Below are 18,618 nucleotides of genomic sequence, written 5' to 3'. Positions count from 1 at the left end.
AATACATGCAAAATATCTGCGTAAGAAAAAATTTATTAAAAAAAGGTTACCTAATTGAGCCTTGAAGCTTCAATGACTAATACCAAATAAGCTAAAAAGAGATGATGCTTAATTATTTTCAAACTGCCTTTTCTTTCATTATTATTATTATTATTATTATTATTATTATTATTATTATTATTATTATAATAGTACAACGCTGGTTTGCGTTGGTGGCGGAGATGCTGCTAACATGTATGAACAAAAATATCAGCACAAGTCGATTGTTTCTGGCAATTTTTTCTAATTTTTTTCCTTATACAAGCAACTGGTCAACTTGTACGACTTTGTTTTACACACACGTACTTACTTTTGTATTGAGAATTTTTATTGTTATCGAATTAGCACGTGAACGACGATTATTACATATCTGTATATGATATTATTGTTACCTATTATACGTATTATTGATTATAATTATTGCTGTACACATATACGTAGGATTTATTTTGCACTTGTGCTCGTCATGTGACTGAACAATGGAATTGACAATTTGAAACAGTACTGTCGTCACCACAATTTGAGTAAAATTTTTTTTTCTTTCAATAATATTCATTTTTTTTTTCTTCTTACTACAGCTTTACGAAAATTGGATATTTCATACGTAAAGGAAAAAAAATTCTGTGCGCATATAGCAAGCATTGAGAATGAAAACGGCTGATGAAGCGAGTAATGACATTAATATAACCACGCTAAATAACACTTAAAAAAAAAAAAAAAAAAAATAATAACAACTCTATTATTTAACAAAAGAGCTTTTATAACATGTATAAATCCAATGAGAGTCTCTAAAACTTCGTTTTGCATCTTCGTCTCTTGACGCGCTTACATTTCCCGGGCCTTGTTCTTCTTTAACCAACTACGGCGTACTAACAAATGCCAACGAACAAACTGTTTTTAATTTTCCTTTTCCTCTGTAATACTTTGACTGTTTTTTTCTTTTTTTCTTTTTTTTCCATTTTTTTTTCTTTTTTATTTTTTTTTAACATGTGTAACACTCTACTTTTTCATTCAAAAAAAAATTGTTTTTTATTTTCAACAAACTTTTTTCTTCTTTCACAGAATGAAAAAAAAAAAAAAAAAAAAAAAAAAAAAAAAAAAAAAAAACATATATGTGTTGATTTAGAACTATGTAATACTAAAAGAAAAAAAAAAAATTCTCTGTACGAAAATTTTCTGTAACCTTGTTTTCCTCTTCTTTACTATGTCTTGCTATGTCCCGGCTTTCTTTTGTTTCTAGATATTGCAGAACCTACAAAAAAAACGCACTGAGCGGAGGGGGCGCCTAAGCTCTGACAATATGAATAAAAAGAAGTCTGGTTTCAGCAAAAACGACCTTATTTTTAAGGTAACCCGCCCTTGAAAAGAAAAACCAAAAAACGCGCTCAAGCTCTGAACCCTCGCACTCCCGCCGATCGTCGTCTTACCTTTTTTTTTCATGAGTTATTGTTTTCCAACTATGTGTACAGATACTCAAACATGGTTTGTCTCTTTTCTCCCCAATATCAATGTACTCCTCGAAGATCCAATATAAAGACTCTCCAACTGTATGGATGGTAAAAGTTTTGTTAGCAGGAAAAAAAAAGAAAAAAAAAAAAAAAAAAAAAGAAAAAAGAAAAATTGTCAAAGACTAAGCAACAATAGCTTAATGTTAATGACCACCGACCGCAAAGTGTTTGCCCTTAAAGTGCACGATAACGCAACGTTGGAAATCTTAAGTATATACGTGAGACGATGGAGCCGCTCAGGGGAGCAATATCGCGATAATCTACACGCCATCCAAAGTTTAACGCACGTAGTTGAGCTAAAGAGAGTCTCTATATGTGGCGTTCGAAGTGTAGATGATATTGGCCGCGACTATGTCGTGTGAGAGCAGTGGAGGGAAGAGCTGCACGCTGATTATGCCTCGTTGGTTTTACTACACATTTTTTTTTTTTTTTTTAACAAACAGTTGCTTTTTTGGTCTCTTTATCGCCGCATTATTATTATTACTACTATGTTTTTTTTCTTCTTCTTTTTTGTATATTATATACGTAAACGCAGTATTTATAGGCTTTGCTTAACAAACGCATTGTTTATACAGAAAACTATGAGTTGGCCTTTACTATCCGCCTAGCAATCAATTAATCAATAACTCAGATGATCTTTTGAGATCGCTAATTAAATTGCTAAATTTATCAAAATTGTTACTAGATTTCTGGACGGTGTAAAGGTGCAATATTCCTTGAGTACATACAGTATTACGTTTATACGCACGTGATTGGGCGTCCCTTCTCTGTTGCTTTTGGAACCGCGCATATATATACATACGCACACGACACTCATAGTACTCAACACAGACCACACATAGTAAAAGTCAAGAACGCGCCACTTAAAAAAAAGAGAGAGAAGAAGAAAAAAATAAAAAGACAGAAGGAAATCCTGAGCTTCTATTCTCATTTTTTTGGACAACAATCGTGTCTACGTCCACACACATGTACGTACAACCGCACTTACAACAGTCCAAGTTGCCGAGAAGGAGATTTTTTAGCTGATACGCGCGGGTGACACGCTCTCAACCTTGTTAATTTATTTATATCTCTACCTCTGTGTTAATGAAATTAAAAAAAATTTTTTTATTTAATTTTTCCTCTAACCGAAGAGACTAATGTCGTATAAAAAAAAAAATCTATGTTTGGCTTGAAATGAATTTTTTTTTCTAAATCGTTGTATAGTTGTTGCTGTTGCTATGATTACTGTTATTTTATAACTGTTGTAACCGTTGTTTAAAAAATAACCCCCGGCTCAGAAGTATACAGTGTAGAAAACTATATAGCGCAATCACGGAAGGGAAAAGGCCGCCTCTGCGTATCCGGTTTGCTAATTAATTTCATTCGTATACCTTATACAAAGTGTACTTATATGTTTTTTCCACGTACCGTAGAGTTGAACGTCTCTGGATGTGCATAGTTTACAAAAGATTGTCAGAGTGCGCACCATCAATGTTTGCTTTATTGTGTGAGTGTGTACTTTTTTTTTTTTTTTTTTTTTCTCTCTTTCTCGATCCCAACTTATCAATACGAGATAAGTGCGGTCGAAAGGTGTGAGACAGCGGAATGCGTTCCTCATATGTATCACTGTATACTATAGACATTACATAGCAACATAGTCTAGCTGTGTTCGATAGCTAGTTCAACGGACCTACGTTAAGTAACCACTTATAAATAAATATATATATGTTACATGTATTGTGTGTGTAAATTGTTGCTTATGTCGATGCGCTTCAGTATTACATTACTTATTTTATAGGCTTTGCTTTTTTTTTTTTTTAATGCTTGGGCTGCCACGGCTTGATATGACATATATGTGTAAGTGGAACGAAAAATGTGTAGGTAATGATTTTTTTCTTTTAAATTGATGTTGAACAAAAAAAAACAGAGACAAAAACTGCATAACTCCATATTACTATTGATCCTCCCGCTTTCTCTGGGCTGTGTGCTTCTCGCCTGGCTTTGACGCTTTTTTTTGCATACATCTGTTATATGTGTTTATTGTAACTGTGTTGATGTGTTGTTATGTTTATATTTAAGTACATGTGACCTGCCGTTGTTTTTTCCACTAATTGCGTTCTTTTTTTCTTAAAAAAACTTTGACTATATAGAGCATAAGAAAGAGAGAGCGCTCAGCTGTGCTGTGTGTGTTACGAGAGTGTGGTCGAAAATCGACTCGACTGTAACATGTGTGTTACGTCCTTTGTTGTTTGGTTTATTATAATTTTGTACGTTTTTTTTATTTTTTGTTTGCCTCCTGTGTTTTTCGTTTGAACCATCGTTCTCGTTGCCAAAAAAAAAAAGTTTTGCCTTCCGTTCTCTTTTTCGTTCATTCATACCTAACATACTTCTACACATAGTTTTTTTTCTCTCTCTCTCGACGTGTCATGTACACGTGTGACATAGATATTATATTTCTGATCCCATAAAGCCATTATCATTTTTCATTGTCAGAAACAATCGACCTCCCGATTTTCCTATCCATTTTTTTTGCTCTTACGACTCAATTTTTATTTTCTCCCATTCGAACGTACTGCCAGAGAAATCATTCGGAGGGTAGGATGTTATTGTTTCCTTTATCTTTTTGTCGTAAAGCTATAGTTATTGCCATTCAGCTGAAAATTATTGATTTGGTTTTCCAACTCGCACGCATGTTCTCAAATCTTTACTATATTGTAGACTAGCATACCAATAAAACTTTACTACTTCAAGATTTATCCGTGTCATAGTTCACCCCAATTTCGATTTCATTAACCAACCCTTTTTTTGTTCTGCTAAACTATTTCGTATCCTACTGGTATTCATCAATGTGTTTGAATTAATTTTGCACACACCAAATTCAGTTGAAATGTGCGTATTTGTATCAAGTAATTTTTCACTGAAATCCATCAACTTCGAAAAAGAATACAATATGCTCTAGTTTTCCTTTCTATCGCTAATACTATAAGAAACGAGATCATGCGTGTGAAATTTAATTTTTCCAATTATTATTTGATTCGTGAAATACACTGCCTCGGTGAGACACACAAAAAGTTATGAAAAAACCACGTAATGTATGAAAACATATTCAAAAGCCGTTTCCTTCACAAAGCCCAATTATTGTTATTATTATAAAAAATACAATCATCATCAACGAGTACCATCATCATTTTTTTCAATCATCGTCATCATTGCTATTGTAGTAAGCTATATACTTTGTCACGAAAATTATATCAGCGCCGCATGATCAACCAATGACTTCACGAGTAACCGTCGTATCCATGGACGTAAAAATAGTGATATCGAATAAACGAGTGACGAACCTGCTTATTATGTACACTATACAATCTGCGATGGCGATAGCTTCTCGTTACAACGTATAGGGGTTTGAATTATTAACGACAGCTTTTCCTTTGACGCGCTGGTACAATATATAGATCGCCCTCCGCTTTTACACGGTAATGGAATCATACAATCAAGCCCCAGCTCTGGTAATTCGTTTTGAGCTTCGTCCAATGATCCGCCGTGGATGAATGGTTATTCATTTTTAGCACAACTCCGCGTGTAATATAAAACGCTGAAAGAAAAAATTTCGAGTCGTCGGCCGTAACAGAACAAAGTTACGCTAACAAAGCAACAATAACGAAGCTTTGTTACGATTGTCGTGCTTTACTTAGTTGATACATGTATATATATGTATATATATGGCTGCACTGTTCCCCAGTTACTGGACTCTGAACAGTTTGCTTTGCGCTTTTGTATTTTTATTACCCACACTTTGTTTGAATGAATTGTATACATACTTATGTGTATATTTATGATATACATGTATAGATTGTAGCATTAAAACAAAAAACTGCTTATACGTTCGTCATATGCATTGTTGAACAAATAGAGAATTGGAAAAGCCAATGAAGCTTTGTATCTAGTGCTAAAATGATTAGTTATCTGTTTTTTTTTTCGCTTCTACGATGCTGGTTCGGTCAAAAAGATGCTTGCGTCTCTTGGTGTTCTGTGATCTGAACTCTATTGTTTTTAATTTAAAGTGATTTGTTGATTATCTGAATTAAATTTTGTTAAAATTTTACTCGATGGTGTGAAATTTTACGCATCTGTATGATCAATGCGATTCTAAAAAAATTGCTGTAAATTTTTAACTGATTCAATGTCCAGTAATTGGGGGTGGGTTACGTAAGCTCTTAATTTTTTTAAGTTTGAATTCAATTTCTTACGGTTGAAGCAGGTACGTCACGTCCGAAAATTGCAAAACACGTTTGAAAAGCCCAGCGGCATCATCTTATCCGCATTTTACATTGATAAAAAAAAATTATATTTTCACAAAATCACTTCAGGCATAACAATTTTTTTTTTTAAAGGAAGTTATTCTTGATTAAGAACGCCATAAGATTTATTTTATTTCATGTAAAATATTTTCACGTATAAAAAACGAGTCCCACTTACTTTACGTTGCTTCATGTTTTCTTCTGAACGAGCGACAAAATCTGAAAATCAAAATTTTTTTTTTTTTTTTTTCAAATAAGTTTTGTAGTAATTTAATCATATTTATATTTATAATACGATTTAACATTAATTAACGATTTTTTTCAATTGTCATTTTTTGATACATACGTTCACATAAATTATTATTTTTATTCTTTGATTATTTTTCTGTAAAAATCATTGTACGAAGTTTTTTGTCAGTTGAGCATGCCTTTTCTAACCAGATTTTGAGAATCGTAAAGTAATTTACAGTATATATTAACGACAAGCATATTTAATATAATCATGAAAAAAGTTATGACGTTGTTGAATAAGCGTTGAGAAAATTTTAACCATTTTTATTTTTTTTCACAAATATATATTACGCAACTGAATTTCCTCTCAACGATGCATCCATCCACAACGAAATACTGACTTTTGACCAAACGCCCTATCAATCGGCTGGTTATCATTATTTTCTGTTGTGTGTGTAAATATTTTATTTGCCACGTTTGTATTATTTAAAACGAGTTTATCGATGTTTTTATTTCGCTTGATATGTTTATTTGTCGTTACGATGTTTATTATTTTGATCTATTTTCGATTGATTTATTATGGTTTGTTTTATGTGTTGGTTGTCGATAATAGATAACCCATGAAGCAGAAAATTTCTTTTCAACCCAATGGAGTAACAATGATTAAAAAAAAAAAAAAAAAAAAAAAAAAAAAAGTTAAGCGTGACAAAGGCAAAAGCGTAGTTGAGGAGTGTCATAATCAAGCCACAATAATCAACAGTATACCATCAGCATTTTGTCGTCCAACATTTTTTTGTTTCGTTGATTCAAAATTTATTATGATTTATTAACGTACATTCCAAAATTTTTGCTTGTTTGCTGCACACTACGCAACAGCGCTTATGTTTGCCTTACGAGTGTATAATATGCGAATGGATGGGTTGAAAAGAAAAATGGAGAAAAAAAAATGGGTTGTGAGGGGTGGGTTTGTTTACTTGTGTGTTTAATACTGATTGTTTCTGTTGATACTTATACTCTTGAGTTTTGTATAGCCTGTACTCTATCCTATTCTCTACAAGGCAAAGAGTGAGTAAAAAGTGGATTGTATACAGTCCATTATGGTATTTAAAAAAAAGGGGAGAGGGAAGGGATTCACAGAGAAAAAAAAAAAAAATAAAGAAAAAGAAAAGAAAAGGTATTCGGGTTTCAATACCGAAAAAAAAGAAAAAAAAAAAGTCCGAGTACTCGTGGTAGACTAAAGCCTGTGACGTTGTTGTTGGCAGTTCCTGAACATGGCGTCGGTGTTCATGCGGATCTTTAACCTGATCTGCATGATGCTCCTTATCGGCCACTGGAGCGGCTGCCTGCAATTCCTCGTGCCGATGCTGCAAGGCTTCCCGAGCAACTCGTGGGTCGCCATTAACGAATTACAAGTGAGTACCCGTTTGATTTTTCGCGCGCGCGTTGTACCACATAACAATAGGGAGAAACAAAGAAAAAACGAGTAAAGTGCAGCAAAGGGGGAAACAAAATTTGTTTTACGGACACGTGGGTATACAGCAAGTATGAGATAACAATCGTATGAAATGGTCGTAGGACTCGTTTTGGCTGGAGCAGTACTCGTGGGCCCTGTTCAAGGCGATGTCGCACATGCTGTGCATCGGATACGGCAGATTTCCGCCGCAATCGCTGACGGACATGTGGCTGACGATGCTGAGTATGATCAGCGGGGCCACCTGCTACGCCCTTTTCCTCGGCCACGCGACCAATCTCATTCAATCCCTCGACTCGTCGAGGAGACAATACCGCGAGAAGGTAGGAAGCCCACCCGACACCGCCTAGGAACCTCGTTCTTTTTCGAATTTAATTTTTTTTCTCTTTAAAAAATGCAATAATTTATCGTCCGAATTTGAAGACCGTATTATGTTTATTGAACATTGAGTTAAGAAGTACGATTGAAAGGATACTATTGGGACTAATCAATTGGTAAAACAACGAATGCTCCAAAATGCATATGTGTATATATACGCGACAAAAAATTTGTGATGGTAATAATGATGATCCAATGATATTAATAACGATGAATGTTCCATCAGGTGAAACAAGTCGAGGAATACATGGCCTACCGTAAACTACCACGGGAAATGCGACAAAGGATAACCGAGTACTTCGAGCACCGCTACCAGGGCAAGTTCTTCGACGAGGAGCTCATACTTGGCGAGCTCTCGGAAAAACTGCGAGAGGTAACGAGCTTCCGTCATTCGTACACTGTTATACATTGTGACGTGTAAAGAGGAAGAAAAAGAAGAAAAAAAATTAACAACCACATTTTCGTTCTTCTCCCACAACAGGACGTGATAAATTACAACTGCAGATCGCTCGTAGCGTCCGTGCCGTTCTTTGCGAATGCCGACTCGAACTTTGTCTCGGACGTCGTTACGAAACTTAGATACGAAGTCTTCCAGCCAGGTAAGGAAGATCATTTCCCATTATGTCTCCAGTAGGAGAGGGTATGTTGTATATACGTGGTTCACCCAAGTACCGAGATCTTACCATTGAATTCACTTTTTTTTTTTTTTTTTTTTTTTTTTTTTTTTTTTTTTTTTTTTTTTTTTTTTTTTTGCAATTGAATTAATAACTGTCAAGGCTAACACTAAAAGCTGCTCCGAGCAACTAAAAAGTATTTTCCAAAGGTAATAATGCGGCACTATGCCTCGCGCAACTGCATCGTTACGTAAGACGAAAAGTAAGTAGTAGTAGTCGAGTTTGGTCAGACGGCCGACTTTGATTGCGTAACGCATGGCAAAAGGCTCGCAAGTGCGATGGTTTGGAAAAGAAGAAAAATCCAAAAAGAGAGAGGGGTAGAGAGTTGTGAATGGTGGCTTTTTCAGGTGACATAATAATAAAGGAGGGCACGATCGGCTCCAAGATGTACTTCATCCAGGAGGGCATAGTCGACATCGTGATGGCGAACGGCGAGGTGGCGACCTCGTTGTCCGATGGCTCGTACTTTGGCGAGATCTGCCTGTTGACGAACGCGAGGCGAGTTGCGTCGGTCAGAGCCGAGACCTACTGTAATTTGTTCAGTCTCTCGGTCGATCATTTCAACGCGGTGCTCGACCAATACCCGCTGATGCGCCGCACGATGGAGAGCGTTGCCGCCGAGAGGTATAAGCTTTGGTTAGGTTTGTTCTATCGAGTTGGTGTGCTAAATTTACATAGATGTCGATCGCTACCCTTATCCACCCCCCACCCCCCCATACACACATTATCAATGGTGTTATTGTTATTACTTATTATTATTATTATTATTATTATTATTGCTGCTCTCTCTGTTTCTCATTCTATACTGTTGTTGCCTTATTGTTGCTGTTGTTATACGTACAGTGTATATCGCTCTACTCTGTCGCTGTTTCGCTCTTTCTTTTTTGTTTTTTCTACTGTTGGTTTATCAGTGCTTTTTTTCCATCATTGGCCTTTCGGATTTCGATTTGGCACCGATTTTTTACCATTACGATTGCGCTACAGATCACACACTTTTTTTTTTTAATTTTTTTTTTATTACTTGGTACTTTTAATCGATTTTTCTATGTTTATTGGCTCTTTATTACCTGTATTACACTTTATCGAAATCGTTGCCGTTTTTTTCTTTTCCTTGGATTGTTTTTTCGTATCAAAATTACATCGTTTTTTATTTTTAGTTTTCGAGGTTCATGGAAAAAAAAAAAAAAAAAAAATAGAGGTGGGAAAAATTCGCGCTCGCGTGCCGTACTTTGTTGGGTATGGCGCTTGCGCTCTGCTTTTCGTCGTGGACTCGCACACGCGAGGAACGGAGTATCGATTTTACTTTTGTTCTATAGTCGCGAGTGTAAAGTCAATAAAATTACATAAGGCATTGTTCGTATATGTAACAGTCCACGAGGTTAGTCGAGTTTATTTGTTATTTTTCACAACGATGTTTCGGGATACTGATACGTTTCTTTTTTTCAATAATTGTACTTTTTTTTCCTCCTTCCTTTAATGAATAAAACCACGGAAATTATTCAAACAGAGTGCTCTGCAATACCTACTGGGACACAGGATTTCAATTACGATCTCTTTTTCGTTCTAATTCTGCACCCTGAAAACCGAAATGGATTTCTAAATGATTGGCTCGATTAAAATTTACTAAAAAAAACATTATCGAGATAAAGTACAATGTTTTTCAAAATTTTTCCAAAAAATCTATCAAGGGTAGAAAGCAATTTGCAAAGATCGGCAGGTTTGCAGAAAGGTTGCCGAAAGCATCAAAGTCTTAAAAAAGTAAAACGGTGGAGTTAAAATTCAAACAACCCGCTCATTTATCTGTGTTGAAACAAAAATGGTTTCGTCGCTTGGGAAAATTAAAACAATACCTTTGGTAAAATCCACCCTTTTTACTTGGCGTTTTGTGTTTGCTAACTGCTAAAAACATCGTCGTTGCTATTTTGCTAAGTAATATGTGTGTGCTGCCATTACAATTAACACACGGCAACTTTTCGTGCAAACGGCGTCACCCTCGAATCAGAACATCTACATTTTGATTTATCGATAATTCCGTCATTAATCAAAACCTTGAGCAGCCCAGTATTTACCAGACTTTTCCGTAACTATATCAATTGTAATTTCTCTTCCGAAAACGAAAAGTTGATGTTTTTGTTTCAATTGGCAATCATCGGTTTACCACGAAATTCGAGTTAGCATTCAATCGAAGTATATCTGTGTCAAAAGCTCGAAAGTACGAAAAGTAAGTTATACATATGCAGTTATAATACATTTATACTAATAATACGAGAAAAAAAATTCACTACAATCAAATGTTACGCACAATTCCTTGTCTCAGCCCATCAACAAAATAGATTAAGTGTTTGTTGCACAATCATGGAGATGGTGGCAAAAATATATTTGTGTTCGAAAAAAGAAAAAAAAAAATTAGTCATAAACATTTGGGGATTAGAGCACCATTATCTAACAAATGTACTTTATTCAATGCACACTCGAATGTCAATGAAAAACCTTTGTTCCTTAAAGATGACGAAAAAACTCCGGGATTTTCCAAAAAAAAAAAAAAAAAAAAAAAAAAAAACAGACGGAGAAATCGTGTGAATCCAGCTGCTGAAGGGTTACCAAGCGGTGAAGCGTTGATTAATCGATGGTTACGTCCCGTGTGACATTCCCTACGCTTAATCGACATCTTGCATATTGCAGGCTGAACAAGATCGGCAAGAATCCAAATTTGGTGACGCATCGCGAGGAGGATCTTGGCAGCGAGTCAAAAACGATAAACGCCGTAGTGAACGCCCTGGCGGAACAGGCGGCCCACGCCACCGCCAGCGAGGAATCGGTAATTATGAGACGACGTCGCGCGCAATCATCCATCCACGTTACCTGATGTGTACCCTTACACCCTCGACACAGAAACGACGACCAAGATTTTTATACCTGTCAATTTTTTTTTTTTTTTTTTTGACGTAAGGACGATGACGTGTTCCTGTCCTTTTTCATGATTAGTTGTTACCCCGCTTGAAACCCTCCTCTTCAAAACGAGACGGTTGACAATACAATCCAACGAAATGGACCAATTTACGCAATTTCTCTCGGAACGAGTCAAATGGACTTTGTTTTCTGGAAAATCCCTCTTGAAAAACAGAGTGTCCTGTTTTATGGTCCGACAATTGCTTACGCGCACGCACGATTAACGTGATTGACTAAAAAAATTTAGAAAAACATCATTGCACTGGTGAAGGATGACAAAAAGCAGTGTTTTTGTGCAAAAAAAAACAAAACATAATATACAGTAGATCATTAGACATCGTAGTGAGAAGACATTTATTGTCCTTGTTTTCGTCAAAGATGGCACAGCTTTATTAGCGACTCACCTTCGTGACTAACACAACGATAGATATATTTTAGCTCATTCATGACTAACAACAATCGAGTAGAATAGAAAAAATCAAAATGAAACAATAAAATAAAATCTAAAATGAACTGGACGAATTGAACACTTAGGATGATAAAAATTCTTTTACAGAATTATATTGAATGGATTGCGTACGTATCATTTTTTCAAAGATCTATAACAATCCAATAACTGTATTATAACAACCAAACACTCCTGACCCCTTGTACAAAAATGAATGAGTAAAAATTTTTTTTTTTTTTTTTTTTATTCCCCTCTCTCAAACGACCACGAGTAACTGACAAATGAATGTTTTTCTGTTGTCTCCCCGAAAAACCTCGCAGGTCCATAGCATGGAATTGAGGTCGCTGCCGGGAAGTCTGCTGCCAAGGCCAAAGTCCGAGAACAACTTCACCAGCCAGGAGCTGACGCGCGAGGGCCGCACGATATTCCACAAGAGCGACACCTTCCACAAGGACACGTATCAATGACGGCACTCCTACTACTAGCCCTCGCAGCGGTACTAATGGCTAGACCACCCCCCACACGAGCGGTACGGGACTCCCGGAGTCGTTACCAACTTCTTTCCTGTCAACCCCACGTAGTTATCATCCTTGGACGATTCCCTTCCGCTGTTGACTTTTATCTCCCCCTCCCCCTGCGTTTCGCATCGACGAATGCATCGATAAAGTGACAAAAATCGCCTCAAGGAGTTCCGTGGACGTTTCTCCAGCAAAAGTTGGCATTGTAACAAAATATACGAAAGTGCGTGTGTACCTCAAGTGCATGGTGAGGAGAAAGGAGGGATGACGGGCCGCTGGACTGTGCGAGAAAAAGTAATCGAAAGTCGACGAATCGCCAAAAAGTTATGTTTCGGCAAGTGCGCGAGTCGCGTCTTTGGTTTGTTTCTTCGGATGAATATATGTAAATGTGTATTGAAAGTGTGCGCGCGGCGGTACAGCTGAAACCGATCAAGTGCTATAAAGTAACGACGAGTGGGAGGGATGAAGAGAGAGAGAGAGAGAGAGAGACACGAAGACTCTTTGGAGGACCCTTTAAATCCGCGAAAGCAAACAAAAACGAAAAAACAAAAAAAAAAAAAAAAAGCGTAGGACTATTTTATGCGACCGATGTAAAAAACAAATTCACGCACGTCAAATGGTGAAAGAGAGCAGAGGCCTATTAAACAAAAGAAACAAAAAGCAAAATAATTATTATTATTATTATAGAAGAAAAAAATTAATAAATAGAAGAAAACGTGCGAGTGTGCGCTGGCGTTGGTGAACAAACAAATGAAGGGGGGAAAAAAAAGAAGAAAAAGAAGAAGATGTTACGTTGTCTGTTATTAGCTAAAGTATTAAATGAGAGGAAAACAAAACCTTTAGGGGAAAAAGTTATCGAAGCACGATTTTCTATGCGTATATTATTAATATAATGAAATCGACGCCATAGAATAGTGAAGCAAAATAAACAAAAATTACTACGGTAGCAGAGAGAGCGAGAGTATGAGTATGAAAATTTAGTAAGAAAAGTATTCCTTAGAAAATTTTTCGGCCAACCAGAAGAGGAACACGTAGTTTTTTAATTTTCAACTTTAACTCTCGAGGATCTAATGTTTCGATGCATAAATTCTGTATAAATGATTGTATGAGCAAAACAAAAAAGGATATGTATAGGCTAGATTACGATGCAATAAACAGATGGACGTTGAATGTTGGTAGAGCTACGAGTTGTGAATTGTTAAGTCGTGTGAGTGGGTAAAAAGTCAGGTTTTGTTTGCAATTGATATTTGTAAAACAAAAACAAAAGAAAAAAAAAAACTTTCGTTCTCAAATATTCTAGGAGTATATTTTTATATTTTAGGAATTAAGAGGAACATTTTTCTAATAGATCTGTCGAATTATATTTTAACCATAATAGATCTTTATACGTTTTTAAGTTCATGATAACATCACGTGCTAATACCGAGTTATGGGAATGTGAAATCATTTTATTATAAATACAATGAATATTTTTTAATTGAATCGAACAAACTAATTATTTTTTTACCATTTATTGCGACGATCGAAAGCACGTATATGGTTTCAATGATGATAAATAAATCACTTATTTCACATTCCCTTAAAATTTAGGATAGTGTGTTCAATGGTGCTTTCTCACTAAGAATTTTTGTAGATAAATCCTAAGTCTTAGTAAACGTACGAATGTCAATTGTGAACACACATGTAGTCGAATTACTAACAAAAATTAAGAAACCAATTGGAATCTGCAAGACCGTCTTTTACAAGCAAAAAGGCAGATAAAAATGAAAAATCAAGTTGCGCAGATTAAAAAATTGAAATGCAAAGGTTATACGCGACGACACTCCGAGCCCAAAGACCGTGTTACATTGTTGAGTGATCTTTGGGGTTTCCGAGATAGCGGGATGAGAAAAAAAATGGAATTGAAAAATAATGAGAACAAAAAAAGTACACAAAAGAAAAGAGAAAAAAAGCACACGAGTGGATCTTTATATACAAATCGAACGAATGCAACGTGTATTATTAAATAAATAGAAAAATGATGAAGATATAAATACTATAAATACTATAAATATTATGAATCACTATTGTTACTCTATTACAATTGTAATGATTATAAAAAACAGCAAAAAATGATTAGGAAAGTCATATAGATAAATATAAATACATTATTACAAGGATGATAAAATTGATATATTATATAGTTGAAAAAAAAAAACAGATGAGTTTTTACCGGATAAATACGTGAAAGATTTTATCAAAAGTCGTTGTCATAGATTATTATTTTTTAATAATAAGTTATTGCAGAGAGTGACAAATTAAAATAGCCATCATCTCTCTAGGGTTGATAATTACGTATATAACGAGTTGATTGCGTTTACAAAAAAATAACTTATTTCGCGTAAATAATAGTCACTATTGTAGAATAAACTGTTTACTTTCCTTCCACTGTTTAAAGATATTTTTGAAAATAAAATTATTATTTTCCTGTAAGAGATGGTTGACGAATGTTTGAATAAATAGAGGAAAGGGAAAAGAGCGCGAGACTGCTTTCTTCATTTCTGGCATGCGGTGGATTCATACGATAAACATGTTACTTGCATATAATAATGTAAATAAATCCTGCAACGGAAAAATTAAAAGTTTTAAAAAATTTGCACGCGTAATGAGAAAAAAACTCATACACATGTAAACATACACGAACACAAGAGAAGTAATTTTAAACAAATGAAATAATTGAATATAATACTTATTTTTCTGTTTTTGTAAAAGAAAAAGTGATAGTCTTATGCCTTGATTTTTCGCCAACCTTGAATTCGCCTTGAAATATTCGACGGTGAGAAAAAACGCGTTAACTATTAAGTAATGAAAATAAATAAACAAATGAATACAAAATATAAATCAAGCAAAAACCGTACTATTACTATTCTGCTGCTATTTTGACTGGAGTTTATAATCTACAGAGAAAGAAAAATATTAATACACAAGTAATGAAAAAAAAAGAAAAAAAAATAATTTAAAAAAAACTGATGAAATAAGAACTAGCTCGAAAACACACGTAAGAAAAAAATAGAGACGTTACTGCTACAGAATAGAATCCCAATTAAATATTAATCTTCTTATAATCGACGTACTGTATCGATTACAAGGAAAAATAAATATTAATAATGCGAATTGCCGAAAAAAGTAACCAAATGATTGCAAAAAAAAAAAACTATTATAATTATTAGGTGACTTTGAACTATTGATGAAAAAAAATAGTTATTAATAAAAAAAAAATTAAAAAAAATAATAAATAAAAAAATGAAACAAAAACAAAACGCGTAGCGAAATCATAAGGTATACGCATGCAAGTATTCGCGTGTAAATGCTATACAAATAAGATAAATCGGCCGTATAAGAGAATGATGAAAGGTACAAGTAATTTTTCTATAGTTACGAGCATTGAATGAGTTAAGTGCGCGAATGTTCTACAGTCCAAGAACCGGAAATGGTTTTTTTTTAAACTTGGCATAACATTTTGGAAAACCAGACAAAGTTACATTATATCGAGAGATTTTTTTGCTATATTGAAGCTCCAAAATATTTTTCGGACACAAATTTCAATTCAACTGTCCTTTAGTTGTATTTCATTTTTGGAAAAAGTTAGATGCAATTATTTTTTATTTTATTTTTCTTATACTCTAGCTGCTGAAAAAGAAACGAAAATAAAATTCAAGAAAAGCGACAGTTCCGTGACACGTGTACACAAAATATTATTAATAAATGAGCTTTCACTCTTTAGGAAAGTCAAGACTAATAAAAAGTTCATGAAAAAAAAACTTTGCATATCAGGAAAGTTATTTTATATTGTCAAACGATAAACGTACACATCTGACGATATAATGCGAAGAATAAAAACACTTGCACCAATATGTTTCAAAAAAGTTCTGGACGCTTTGAATGAACAAAATATTTACAGATTTTCTGGCACCATTCAAAAAAAATATGCGAACAATTTTATAGTGCACACTCGCGTTTATCTCCGAACACGAATTAGAAAAAAAAATCAGAGATATGGTAGATAAAAAAAAAAGACGTCCGAGAGTCAGTTTCACGTTTTCAACTTGATCCGTTTCCGGTTTCAAGGACATAGCGCGAATATTGAAAAATAAAAATTTCACAGTTGATTGTGTCGCGAGCTTGCGTTTTACATAAATCTATATACATTCATATTATGCGTGATATTGAGGAGCTGAGCTTGTTAATTAGAAAAAATCTTTGCACAAAGTTTGCCTTTTTTGTAATCTTTTTTTTTTATGTTACAATGTCAACTCACCTTTTTTTTTAATTTATTCTGTAAAGCACAAAGTAAAAACTAAATAAATAAATAACAAAATATTTTCTATAAAGTATTATTTTTGAGAAAATTAATTAAACAACAGTAAACACTACGCGTTTTGATTCAAACATTTTTATTTCAATGATCACATTTTAACCATCTGCTAGGAGTGTCGTGCAAAAAATAATTTCTGGTATAAAATTTTTGTTTTTTGCATCTATAATAAACGGAAGAGAAAAAAATCTGGTGTAGCAAGCCTTATAATGTAATCACCCTAGTGTCAATTTTCTACAAGACGAACATACAAAGTACGTGCGGAGCCGCACATACCACATCCATGAACAAAAACACACTAAATAAAAGAAAAAATTATTGAGGCTCAGAAAAAAAATTAAATAAAAAGAAGCGCACACGTATGATGATTCGCGGCTCTTAAATATAGGCGAGGTGTAAGCGCGTGAATATGCATTTACGTCTGTAGATTTAGATAGGCCTCGACTTTTTCATTGTAGCGTATAAATATATAAAAGAAAACTTGTACGAAATTAGAAAATGAGCAATTGTTATAATCGAAAGATCGATGCGAATTATTATCACGTATTTTTTTATTTTATTTTATTTTTCATTCTCTTCGCTACATCTTCGATTTTTATTTATAAATTTATAAATTTATGGTTACGCATATTGTTAAGATATTTTCAATGTTTTATTAAGAACTTGTAGGCGTATCGTATCATCATCAAAAAAAAGAAAAAGTTAGCATTTAAGTTTTAACATACACAAACGTTGCAGTATATGATTTATGGTTTTATCAAATAGAAGAGGTCGATAAAAAGTAATGAAACAAAAGGCATTGAAAAAATTCGACTATTACGCGTTTCATTGCTACGTATAATTTTTATTTTGTAAGTCATCCTAACAATACTGATAATACTACAGATACAGAAAAATTAGTGGAACGTTACACTAAGTTCCTAATTGTATTTTACCTATATCGAAACAAATTATTTTACTATAAATCATTTATACACCATGTTATGTTATCAATAAATATTAAATTATAGAAAATATATATCATGTATGATTTTGTTAATGAATGATCCCACTTGAAAATAAATAGCTTTGAGTAGCTTTGAATGAGGGGAGAAAAAAAATTATCACCCATGGACTCACTGAAAACAAATGTGCAGTCACATTATAGGGTATTTTTTTTCGTTCCAGCTCGAAGCGTATAGTATATACGGAACAAAGATAAATAATGCATGGTTTTCAGCTTATCCAAATCAGCACATGCACCCAACCCAAGGCCCATTAATTCGATTGTTTTGTCCACCCTGAATGCGTTTCCGAATGATTTTTTTTTTTTTTTTTTTTTTTTTTTTTTCCGCAAATGCATTATTCCTACGACATTGCCATCTCATTATCGTTGACTCGAAAAGTTAACGCGCAGTATTTGATTGTGCTTCGCTTCCGGTGGCTCGCGCTCACCGATCTGTGAAATGCCTTTGTACTTGAATTTATTTATTCACTCGGATTTTGAAACATTGAAATTTTTTTACTAAAGTAAATTCATGGTTGAAATAAAATTATATCCTTCGAAAACTTTTACGATCCGAAAAACTAGTTGAAACTCATTTGCGAAAGTAAAGTAAAAAAAAAAAAAAAAAAAAAAAAACCAAAACGCATTCAAAGATAAATTTTTCAGTAAACCGGAATGATGTGCGTGCAATAATTCATAATCACGCGCCTACGCCGCCAGAGAGAAATGCTTTTGCGAGCGTATAACGTTTGATGCTCCTATAAATAAATAAAAAGGGAC

The 18,618-nt window shown here is 34.2% G+C and overlaps 1 protein-coding gene across 7 annotated transcripts in view; it reads left to right on the top strand.

The window, feature by feature from the left end:
- The window catches only part of LOC106646667 (potassium/sodium hyperpolarization-activated cyclic nucleotide-gated channel 3-like), a 51,211-nt gene extending 33,340 nt beyond the window's left edge, over positions 1-17,871 (top strand). For 2 of the 7 annotated variants that reach the window (XM_089590568.1, XM_089590569.1), the window contains 8 exons: positions 1,280-1,387; positions 7,324-7,473; positions 7,637-7,855; positions 8,137-8,283; positions 8,392-8,509; positions 8,932-9,220; positions 11,267-11,402; positions 12,302-17,871. In XM_089590568.1, the coding sequence (XP_089446694.1) occupies positions 1,280-1,387; positions 7,324-7,473; positions 7,637-7,855; positions 8,137-8,283; positions 8,392-8,509; positions 8,932-9,220; positions 11,267-11,402; positions 12,302-12,448 (1,314 nt within the window). In that variant the 3' untranslated portion in view covers positions 12,449-17,871. Of the gene's footprint in view, positions 1-1,279; positions 1,388-7,323; positions 7,474-7,636; positions 7,856-8,136; positions 8,284-8,391; positions 8,510-8,931; positions 9,221-11,266; positions 11,403-12,089; positions 12,110-12,301 lie in introns of all 7 variants that reach the window. The other 5 variants (XM_089590571.1, XM_089590570.1, XM_089590573.1 and 2 more) reach the window with 5 other exon arrangements.
- The last annotated feature ends 747 nt before the right edge of the window (positions 17,872-18,618 follow it).

Source organism: Copidosoma floridanum, unplaced genomic scaffold (assembly GCF_036245765.1).
Source record: "Copidosoma floridanum isolate Cflo_tuat_1 unplaced genomic scaffold, Cflo_Japanese_pri ptg000012l, whole genome shotgun sequence".
In the NCBI taxonomy this organism is placed as follows: domain Eukaryota; kingdom Metazoa; phylum Arthropoda; class Insecta; order Hymenoptera; family Encyrtidae; genus Copidosoma; species Copidosoma floridanum.
The sequence above is the reverse complement of the archived record's forward strand: the minus strand, read 5'-3'. Positions and strand labels throughout refer to the sequence as shown.